The 12,160-nt window shown below is 40.6% G+C and overlaps 1 protein-coding gene across 4 annotated transcripts in view; it reads right to left on the reverse strand.

Moving 5' to 3' along the window:
• Positions 1 to 12,160, reverse strand: part of DNAH7 (dynein axonemal heavy chain 7) — a 253,702-nt gene that overhangs the window by 8,669 nt on the left and 232,873 nt on the right. For all 4 annotated transcript variants that reach the window (XM_084779440.1, XM_084779442.1, XM_084779439.1 and 1 more), the window contains 2 exons: positions 6,928 to 7,080; positions 5,246 to 5,423 (listed from right to left, as the gene is read on the reverse strand). In XM_084779440.1, the coding sequence (XP_084635566.1) occupies positions 5,246 to 5,423; positions 6,928 to 7,080 (331 nt within the window). The remainder of the gene's footprint in view (positions 1 to 5,245; positions 5,424 to 6,927; positions 7,081 to 12,160) is intronic.

Consider the following 12,160-nt stretch of genomic DNA (forward strand, 5'->3'; position numbering starts at 1 on the left):
CAAATCTGCCTATCATAATGTTCTACTTGTAGGCTTCTTGGACCCTCTGGGTCCTTCTACTTTGTCTTTCTCCCATGATTCTCTCATCTAGAATCCCACTAGAATGTCCTCTCCTCTGTCTCAGTTTCCTGGTAAGTGAAGGCTTTCGTGGGACATGCCCCTTGGGCTAATATGCAGATATAAGTGAGTACACTAAGTCACTTAGAAGAAAAAATGGGAAAGAGCTTGGAACATATTGGCACAGGAGACAACTTCCTGAACAGAACACCAACAGCACAGGCATTAATGTCAACAGTTAATAAATGGGACCTCATGAGGCTGAGAAGCTTCTGTAAGGCCGGAGACACTGTCAAGAGAACAAAGCGACAGTCTACAGACTGGGAAAAGATCTTCACCAACCCTATGTCTGACAAAGGTCTAATATCCAAAATATATAAAGAACTCAAGAAATTAAATACCACCAAACCAAATAACCCAATCGAGAAATGGGGCATGGAACTAAACAGAGAATTCTCAACAGAGGAATATCAAATGGCTGAGAAACACTTAAAGAAATGCTCAACCTCCTTAATCATCAGGGAAATGCAAATCAAAACAACTCTGAGATTCCATCTTACACCCATCAGAATGGCTAAGATCAAAAATTCAAGCGACACCACATGCTGGCGAGGATGTGGGGAGAGAGGAACACTCCTTCATTGCTGGTGGGAATGCAAACTAGTACAACCACTTTGGAAATCTATCTGGTGCTATCTCAGAAAAATGGGAATAGGGCTTCCTCAAGACCCAGCTATTCCACTCCTTGGAATATATCCAGAAGATGCTCCAGCACACAACAAGAAAATTTGCTCAACCATGTTCATAGCAGCCTTATTCATAATAGCCAGAACATGGAAACAACCTAAGTGTCCCTCAATAGAAGAATGGATAAAGAAACTGTGGTACATATACACTATGGAATACTATTCAGCTATTAAAAACAAGGACTTCCCGAAATTTGTGGATAAATGGATTGAGCTAGAAATGATCATAATGAGTGAGTTAACCCAGAAGCAGAAAGACTCAAATGGTATATACTCACTTATATCTGCATATTAGCCCAAGGGGCATGTCCCACAAAAGCCTTCACTTACCGAGAAAGGGATTTCTTGGGGGGGGGGGAGGAAATCCCATCTTTCCAGATCATTCTGTGGTTTCTCACTTTTGTTCATGTAGTGATAGTAGGATGGAGTAACCTGGAATGCCACACAGCCTAGTGTGTGGATAAGCATATTTTTTGGGGGGTAAAAACTTACAAGCGTGTTTGTGTGCATACAAAATAAAATTCATAATTTGACAAATATCTATCCTTAATGATGTTACACTGTGATAGACAAATGAATAAAAAAATTAACTATAGTTTCAGCAAGACACTTTCCACTGAGAAAATGTGCTGTTTTCAAATCTCTTCATGAAGTACTCCATACAGTATGCTGGGAAGAAAGCAGTTGAAAATGAGGCCAGATGGCCTGCACTTAAGTCTTTTTCTGTCCAATGCTACTGTTGAGTCCTTGGGGAAGTTCACCTCCCTGAGTCCAAGTGTGTGCCTCTACAAAACAACTGTGCCGCAAAGTGTTGGGGGTTGGTCTGATGCTATGTATACAAATGCTAGATTCTGGGCCCCAAGATCTAGCTACAGTAAGTTGGTCTTTCTTGTGTAAACCTTGCTCCCCAATTATCTCTGATTGGTTAATAAAGAAGGCTGAACAGCCTGTAATTGGGCAGAGTAGAAGTAGGTGGAGCTTTAGTTCCCAGGCTTGGGGTCTGAGGTAGGGACCATGAAGCAAGAGGAAGAGGAGGAAAAGAAGGAGAAAAGAAGAAAAGCAAAAGATGGAGAGAGAGAGAGAGAGAGAGAGAGAGAGAGAGAGAGAGAGAGAGAGAATGGCCTGAAGGAGCAGATCCAGCCCACTCAGGCCGCACCTGCCCAGTTATTGTGCTTAAAGCTTGTTTAAATAAATCAATAAGTCTCTGATTCAATTATTAGGGAACTAACTGGGTCATAGGCAAGCCCTCTAGAATTAGGAAATATTCAGCAACAACAGGGTTATTATGAAGATTAAATATAAAGACCTGGGCAGTTTGTGTGGCACAGACGTGGAAGAGGACAACACCGCTCTCTAAGGACGAGGCCCTTCCTTTGGTTTTCCTTTACTCAAAGCTCTCTTGCTCCTTTCCTATGTACTATGTTTAGAATAAATATTTATCCTTTTGGCATTCCCTAGTGATGTTGAATTTTATGAGGACAAGGGCTCAGCTCATCTTTTATAGTAATAACCTGTGTGGAGAAGAGAGTTTTTTTTTTAAAGCTTATATAATAAAGGAAATAAATGAAACAACATGTCGTTAAGCGTGCAATTCGGCAATGTGCGCATTCCAAATGCACTAACAGGGGGATTCTGAATAGATGGTCAGATAACGACGGGTTAGGCACCTGCTGCTGGGAAAAACATGACTAGTTATAGCAGCACGCGGCCCCAGTGTCTCTGCTTCCCTGTGTGCTTATTGTCCCTAAAACATTTCTGCAGGGAAGAATTGGAATGAAGGGTGCTGTAAAATCTTGGCCAGCTTCTATAAACTGGAAGTGAGTTTCAGGCTCTATGATGCCTGGGAGTTCCACTGCAGCATTTGAGGGCCAGGTGCTGCTAGGGACCGAGGAGAGAAGGGTGAAGTCAGGCAAGGTGACAGCTCTGCGTTTGCACTGTCACAGGAGAGGGGCAACAAAAGGAAACACCTGGATCATCATGGAATGGGCCAATGCTGCCAACTTTATAAGAAGACAGGAGAGGGCAAGGTAATACGCTGGCATGTCACAGAGGCCAGTCAGTGCAGTGGCAGGTGCCAGGGAGCTACCGATTTAATGGAGATGAGGAAAAAGCCATAGGAATCTGGCTGGCTGGTGGTGGTATTTACTGAAATTAATTATAGGCTCTACATATCTAGGGGACACTAGAGTAGAGGTAGCAGCTATGGATACAGCCTTCTGGATCACAGAGGAAGCCTCTAGCAAAGAGATGTTCAAAGACATCAAAAATGGATGAGCTCACCCGGAGTTAGGATGTATTAGTAAACAGAAATGAACAAGGACTTTGTCCTTGGAGACTCCAACAGCTCAAGTCACATAAGCCAGCAAGAGGCATAAATCTGGACAATAAAGGGGAAAATCCAGCAGGTGATGTTCTAGACCTAACAAGGTGAGGAAAGTGTGTCTTCTAGAAAGATAAACAGCAACAGAAATTGCTAAGAAGTTAAGATGAAGGCAAAAGGGGGAAACCATGTCAACATGGAAACCATCAGTGACTCTGAAGAGAAAGGCATCTGTAGAGTGGAGCAACACAGCTCAGTACTTGGGTCTCATGCAAAGCCAGTCTCTTGAGATAGTTTGTTGTTAGGAAGTATGGAAATAGGGTGGTATCAAGACGACAGAAAAGTTCATTGAGCGCTTCTAAGATGCGGGATGCCACAGTGTGCTGTGTGTACTTAGGGATTGTCCATTGCTGAGTCTGTTGATTCCAGAAAGAGAAGGTGCCATTAAAGAAACAAAGTCCTACAGAAGAAAAGAAAGGTGGTCTGGATTCCCAGGAGGCGCATGTGTGTGCAGGCTCACAGATTTGGTGGTGCTAACAACTGTTTTCTTAGCTCTCAACTTTCACGAGGATGAGGCGAGAGAGGAAGACACAGGACATCGAGAGCACAAGTTTTGGCAAGTTTCCCAGAGGCACAGCAAGATGGCTTTGTACAACCATAATCATGAGTTGTGTAACATCCAGATGAAAGTGAACCATGTGCCACAGTAAGGTGAGGCAATTATCAGGGTGACTGCGCCTACAAGTCAGTGTCTCACACTTGAGCATAAACTGGTTGAGGGAACAAGAGCCTACACTGTTGCTTCTTGCTCTTCAGTGCCTACCAGGGTGGGCCAGTGATAACTAAGGAAATGCAATTGCCTGTGACACGTTGGTTGAAACAGTAAATATTAACAGTCACTGAGAAGTAAATATCATTAATTTAAAGTCAGCACTGTTTTGGCCTTTCTGCTTTTAAAAAAGTAGTATTTGTTTGAAGTAGTGGCCTTATCCACAGCATTTACATTTTATTTGTGTTTGCCTATGTTTATTGCATTTTATTTCTTTTGTGTATGTGTGTTTGTGTGTGTGTGTGAGTGTGTGTGTGTGTGTGTGTGTGTGTGTGTGTGTGTGTGTGTGTGCTAAGAAACATGTGGAGGTCAGAGGAGAACTTGTATGATTCCATTCTCTTTTACTTCCATGTGCATACTAGGGATTGAATTTAGGTTGTCAGCGTTGGCAGAAAGTGTCCTTTCTCATGAAGTCATCTTGGTGGCCCCCACTAGATTTAAAATAAAACACCACAGACACCACAAAGCATTTAAAAGACAACCAATCAAGAAAGAGAGTGCTTCTTCATAACCCTCCTGGTCTTCACCTGTCTCCAGGACCTCAACTCTCAAGAATGACTGCTACTTAAGCCAAGAGTTGTGCTCAGATTCCAGCATCCATGAAAAATGCCAGGCATGGCTTGTGTGCACACTAATAACTCCAGCACTATAGTGGGCAGACACAAGAAGATCCTGGGGCACACTGGAGGTCATCCCACTACCAGGTTCAGCGAGAGACCCTGCCTCAAAGGAATAAGGCAGAGAATGAGGAATAGGACGATCATCATCCTCTGGTCTCCGGAGGCATTTCCATGCAGGTATGGGACTATACCACAATCACACACAGCATCCTCTGTCTGCCTGCCTGCCTGCCTGCCTGCCCCCCCCCTCTCTCTCTCTCTCACACACACACACACACACACACACAGACACACACATACACACACATGTGTTACCATTAGCTGTAATTATCAGAATAATACATAACAGTAGAGGATGCGTGTATCAGGGATTTGAAAATGTATTGTCTTCAAGAGACTCCTCCATCATGATTGCCCAAGGCCAACACTAGAATATGGATAATTAGCCTGGTACTGCTAATCTAATACTCCACATGATTTCTCATTACTCAGTTTAGGAGGTACAGGAGAGTGTTCCTTTTATCCAAATTCATCTATTCTGCTAATTTTCCTCTCTGTTTTATGATTTGTTTTATATACGTTTGTTTTTTTGACAGATGAGAAGTTAGGCATCAATGCTGTGCTTCTGCCCACTGCAGAGACACCAGTCACCTCGTTCAGCCGCTATACTTACCATCCTCAGGAGCAGTTTTATATTCTTTGTCGTCCATCACTTCATAGTCAAACCCAAGAAGATCAATTGGGATCGTGAATTTTCTGGCGTAGTTCTGCTGCGCACCAGTCAGGAAGGCTTGCGTGAAGAAGAAGCCGGAAAGCCAGAAGACTGGAGGAGGTCCCACCTCGTACCATTGCTATGGTGGATCCAGAAGGAAATGACAGCACAATGATTACAGATTTCCAACAGATATCAATGAATTGCGTCTCCACACTTGCCTATTACCTTGTAAGCAAACTGGCAGAGGGGATCCAGTGAGCATCAAGGCACACCCTTAAGGTTTGAAAATAATTATCAAAAGAGTATTTGGTTCTGACTCAACATTATCTCCATCACACTAGCTTGGGAAGTACAATGCATGAAATGCTGTGTAGATGACAGCTTTAGACATGTCCAGTGGTTTCTCCAGAAACCCTACATATCATTGTGAACTCATACTCATTGTTAGAAAACATGGTATGTTTCCACAAAGTCTGCTCATATGGTAATATTCACATCACTTCTTCCTAATCAATTAGTCATTACTACCCAGTAGAATATTCTTTTAGAAGGTTTTCTTTCTACTTTACTAAAACACTATGATATCCAACATATGGAAACACAGCACTGTCAAAGAACACAAACAAACAGAGCAGTGAATACTTATGGGCTTTAGAAATATAATGACACTTTTAATTCTGGATTTTATTTCACAGGGTTTGATGATGATGAGCTGTTGAATAACAAGTGACTGAATAGCAAATTACAGAAGCCTCTCTGAAGAAATGGATTAAAACCCTTCATTCAAGAAGAGCCCACAGTTTGGCCTCGGTTTCCAAGAACCATCCTGGTCCTTCAGTGTCCAACTCTGGTACATCAGAGGGATGGCATTGTGAAAGGGAGCTGTTCATTTTATCCCTGAGGAAACTTCCTCAATGTTTTTGTTCTGTTTGCTTAAATATTGCACGTGGCCTGGAATTCACTATGAGTCCCAGATGGTAGCACGGGTTGGCCTTGAATCTGTAGGTGATCCTTCTGTCTCAGGCACCCAAGTGCTGGGATTTCATGTGTGAGCCATCACGACTGACTTCCCCATAGCTCCATGACATATATGCAGCATCCATGGCATTAATTGCTTTTACAAATGTATAGTGACGCATCCATTGGCAGATAACTAGGCATGAGGATTCTCCCTACTCCAGTTGCTACTGTCTTGGATGGAGATGGCAGAGCTAGAAGGTTGCACTGGGCAATAAAGAAAGAGTTTCGTCTTTACAAGCTTGTCTGGCTCTCTAACATGCTCTGTTATAGGGTTCCACTTCATGACGTCATCATGTCAGACCTCTCTCTCTAAAGCATGTCATTTACTTAACAATACCTCCTATTTTAGATACAGAATATAGAATGTATTCTCTCTCTCCTCCTTCTTCTCCCTCTCTCTCTCTCTCTCTATATATATATATATGTGTGTGTGTGTGTGTGTGTGTGTGTGTGTGTGTGTGTGTGTGTGTGTGTACGTACATATATATATTATTGAATAGAGGTCATTTGTGCCTGGAATATGCATGATGCACACACAGTATTATTCTCTCATATACTCAACAATCTGATGAATGTGAAGCCAGAAGAAACTGAGAGTGTGTTCATGTGGATGAACTCACCTGCAGGAACTTCAGTCTTGCAAGGAAGTCATTCACATAGCTGCCGAGGGGCTTAAGGCTGGGGTAAGATTTGCCCATCCACATCCCTGGAATTTTGACGTTCAGAATGCTGCTGACTACTTCTTCCAGCTCTGTAGACATCACAACGAGCCCCTGAAACACGACAGACCTCAGTGAACTCAGCAGTGGGGGGGGGGGTCCCTTTTTTTTAAAGCTTTTTTCACATTTTCTTCATTAATAAAGGTAAGATTTATTTGCGTTAATGAGGAAGACATAAAGCTCTTCAAAGCTTCCTTAGAAGAAGAGTTATCTAGCCACATTTTAGAGGAAAATCTTCACCACTACATGACTATTCAGTAGCTGCTGGATCAGTCTACCTTTCATTTAATTTACCTGCCTGTTAAAGGCGAATTTGTATTGGCCCCCTAGCGTACATTCTTAAAGTCACAGTGATGGATATAAAACTAGGAAACTGAGTCACTCTGGGGAGTCAAAGTGGTCTGAACTGTGGGGAATCCACTGTCAGTCTAGTTGCTCTTGTGCTGTTCTGAAGACCCCCCATGCCTGGATCTGAAGCTCTGAGGGTCTTCAAATTCCTGCCTTAGAGGTGTTAGCAAGAAACAACTGACAGAATCAAGGTTTTTTGTTGCAAATAAAGTTTAATTTTAGAAGTGAATGTATGTACGTATGTATGTATGTATGTATGTATGTATGTATGTATGTATGTGTGTGTACGTATTATTGTTTATTTGGTCTTGCAATTGAGCTACATGTTATTGTCCTTTCTGTTTTTAAAAATCTGACCTAATCTGAAGATTTTGGAATAAATTCACTGGATTAAACATACATATATTTCACTTGCCTTTTTGTAAGCCCACTGAAACAGCAGTGAACAATTCAATGCCTTAAAGACATGAGCCTAGAAAGTCAAAACAGAAATGGAGAAAGGGGCCACCACAGCACGGTTCTGGGAGCTAGAAAAAGACCTCTAGCAGCTGACGTAGCATTTGGGTTTGTGTGGCACATTGATTCAAACCTAGGGCTTCACGTATGCTGAGCAAATGCTTTACCACTGAGTATGTCCCCACACAGCCGCCCTGACGCTGCTCAAAACCAGGAAGGATAGCTGTGCTAAAAGAAAAGGAATTCCAAACCTTGTTTCCAAAACAAATTCTTAGGTCCCTGCATCACAGCTGCATACTATCAGTTTTGAGCTATAAATGCCAAAAAACCAAAACCAAACCAAAACAAAAACCTGAAACAGTGATTGTCCTGTGCAGGTGAGGTCAGTTATCACACTGGAACAGACAGGTGGGTGCAGGCACTTTGGGAGCTGACACCCCCTCTACGCCTCTTTTCTCTTTTAGTTCCCCCAATACTAGAAGCTAGTTTTGATCTTCCAGGAAAGAGGCAGAAGGAGTCAGTTCAAGGAGAACCATTTAATGGTGCTGATGTTTCTTGCCAAACAGCCCCGCCAATATCACACTGCCGTGAGGACCACACTCAACTGTCATCAGTGCCATTACACTGTCCTCTGCACAGTAGCCCATACTCAACTACAAGCAGACACCTAGGCACTATATATAGCATGCCACAGGAGGTGCCCAACAGGAAACAGCAGTTTTCCAACTCAGCGTTCAGTTGTTAAAGACAAAGAGGGCTATAGATGGTAACCATCCTATTCATTTACTGGGATACAGCATTCATGATAAAGCCCCGAGACTATAGTATCTATTGAGATGTCCTACCCACACATTACAAGTAAAGGTGTTCAGGCTGGAGAGATGGCTCAGTGGTTAAGAGCACCGTCTGCTCTTCCAGAGGTCCTGAGTTCAATTCCCAGCAACCACGTGGTGCCTCACAACCACCTACAATGTGATCTGATGCCCTCTTCTGCACATAAAGCATTCATACACAATAAAAAAAAAAGTTTGAATTCATAACTAGGAAGCAAGGCCATGGGTTCAGTCCTCAACTCTGAAACAAACAAAACAAAATAAAGATTTTTACTAAAATTCTTAAATATATCAGCTTTGGGGATTTTTTTGCACATGTCTAATAAGATATTAGGGGTGAGGCCCAAGTCTAAACAAATTTCTATTTATATTTAATATTTACATTATATAATAGGTAGAGGTATTTTTACATAATGTTTTTAGCATACTTACATTTTGATGTTTACATGTAACTCATACATATGTAATTATGCATGTAATTCTCTATGTGTAGTGCTACATTTGCAGTTGTAGAGCTTGGGAGTTTGGAAAGTTTCAGACTAGATAATCTCAACCTATAAGAGCAATAACTTAGTGTCTTGTTCTTTCTCCCATTTTCTTAGTCATTTCTGTTGAAGTTTTTAAATGGTGACTCTGGTTTATTAGATATTTATTTTGTATTTCATTAAGTTGATCTAATTTTTTTGTTTTTCATATGTATTTATGAAGATGTGTTCTGTTGTTGATTCATTATGATTTAATGGAAATTATGTTTAACTTTTCATACTTGTTTTTTAATTTTTGATATTATATAATTACATAGTTTTCCTTTCTCTTTCCTCTCCTACATATCCTTCCTTGCTCTTACAAATTCATAGCCTCTTTTTTTATTATTTGTGGTTACAACTTTATGCTTACATTTATGTATATATACATTCCTAGATACAGCCTGCTCCGTCGCTATGACGTCACTCGTATGCATTCCCTCAGTGCTGACCGTTCAGTACTGGACAGCCAACTGCTGTGCTCTTTGCATTCAATTTCTCATTATTTTTTTTCTAGGCAGTGCATTGCTGTGTGTTATATTGAACTTATAAATATATGGAAATTGCATTCACTTTTTGTTCTTTGTTTCAAACTCATTTACACTATAATCAGAGAATGTGCCCTGATAATATCAATCTTTTATTTTAGTGAGCGGTGCTGGCTTCTTTTTTGTTGTTGTTGTTGTTGTTGTTGTTGTTTGTTTTTTGGTTTTTTTTTGTTTTGTTTTGTTTTTTTGCATGGTAAATACTTCTAGATACTCAATATAAATTTGGGAACTACATGGCACTATCATTAGACTGTGGTCAATACATCATTGTGTCATCTTACAAACGGGTGGTTCAGTTCCCCCACCCCCCATTGTTTCCCCTCCCTGCTCCCTCCTCTTCTCTTCAGCTTTAGGTTTTAAATTTCTTTCTCCTGGTATTGAATGTATAAGACCTCCTTTTCCTTGTTTAAAAGAAATAAATTTTTTATTTTGAATCTATCTCACTTAGTGATTTAAAAACAAGCCTAAGCAAAGTAGCATAATTTTTATTAGGTATACTGCTAACTGTATCCCATAAATTCTGACAAGAATTTCTTTCATCTGTTATTTGACTTTTGAAAATACTCCAGTATGCAACATCTCATAAAAAAATTAGGGACAAATTGGTCTGAATTGTTAAAAAAAATAGTCAAATGTCACTAAATTAAAAGAAATTCTAAGAAACTCTTATGAAAGATAGAACACTGAACTCATGTGGAAACTTCATCCTGGCCTGGGACCTGGACCAGAAAAAAAATCACATCACTGGGACAACTGATAGGGCTGAGACTTTGCTGCTTTGATACAGCGGTAACCTAAATCTATCATTCTTGAGTGAGACATTTGTAATGCCATATTTTTAAATATCTTTGTTATTAGAAGGGATACAGTGTAAGAAGGTTATTTTCAAATAATTTATTATATATTTATGTGAACAGATTTATGAAAAAGAGGAAAAGGAGAAGAACCCACATAATAGAGGGGTGGAAGGCAGTGGAAGAGAGAGAAAATGTACCAATTTCAGGTAGGTAGGACCTTACTGAGCATATACCCATTTTTAAAATACAAAATACATAAAGGTCTACATCAGCGACCCTAAGTCTACTTTCCTCATTCTGTGGACATTTCACTGTGCATATTATAACAGCTATTGAATAATATTTGATTTATGTTGTTTGCTATGACGAGAATGCAGCATTGACATTCCTGTGCTGTGACCTCGCGTGCATGTACATGTATAAACATATACTAGGATGAAGGATATTTCATTTTTAACTGATATTCCCAGCAGTGCCACAAAGTTGTACCAGTTTACATTTTCAGAGATATGAGAATTCTGACATTCTGTGGACAGTGAGCATGAACAGCGTTCTTGGACTGTGGCTGTCATTTGCTGGTGCCCCTCAAAGCAAAATGGAGTCCTCTTATGTTTAATTTTAGTTGACCTTTTCTTTTCTTTTCTCTTTCTTTCTTTTTCTTTTTCTTTCTTTTTTTTTTTTTTGCAACTTCAGTTAAAAAAAAGATTTGTTTGTTTACTATTTTATTTATGCATGTGTGTATTTCTGCATGCATATACCACATGTGTGCCGTATCAGTAGAAGCCAGAAGGGAACATACAACCCTTTGGAGTTGGAGTCCCAGGCAGTTGTGAGCTGCCTGACATGAGTGCTGGGAAGCAAACGCAGGTCCTCTGCAAGAGAAGCAAGTGCTCTTAACCACTGGAACACTTCTCCAGGCCCCAGGTTTGAATTTTTAGTAATCTTAAAAATAAGATATTAAACCAATTATATGATTTTTTTCAAGTTCCTTAATAGAATACTTTTTAAAAAACTGTTGACAATATGGTCAACAGTATCTTTGTTAAATTTATTATAGTATTTATGTTACATTTATAAAAGTGGAAGAAATAGATATTTTTCCTATTGCACCAACCAGGATTTATAATTTGGGAAATTAAAAAAATTTTTTAATTAATGTATTCATATTACATCTCAATTGTTAGCCCATCCCTTGTATCCTCCTATTCCTCCCTTCCTCCCACTTCCCCCTACTCCCCTCCCCTATGACTGTGCCTGAGGGGGACTTCCTCCCCCTATATATGCTCTTAGGGTATCAAGTCTCTTCTTGATAGCCTGCTATCCTTCCTCTGAGTGCCGCCAGGCCTCCCTATCCAGGGGATATGGTCAGAGATGAGGCACCAGAGTTCATGTGAAAGTCAGACCCCACTCTTCACTCAACGGTGGAGAATGTCCTGTCCATCGGCTAGTCTGGGTAGGGGTTCGAAGTTTACTGCCTATATTTTCCTTGGCTGGTGCCATAGTTTGAGGAGGACCCCAGGACCCAGATCCACCCGTCATCTTTTTCATTATAACAATCTGAAAAATGCACATAATTCTAACCCTGAAGTATAATTTCTCCTAATTGAATTGGCTGGAATATTTCACCA

This window comes from Acomys minous (assembly GCF_964271855.1).
Source record: "Acomys minous genome assembly, chromosome: 4".
Taxonomy (NCBI): Eukaryota; Metazoa; Chordata; class Mammalia; order Rodentia; family Muridae; genus Acomys; species Acomys minous.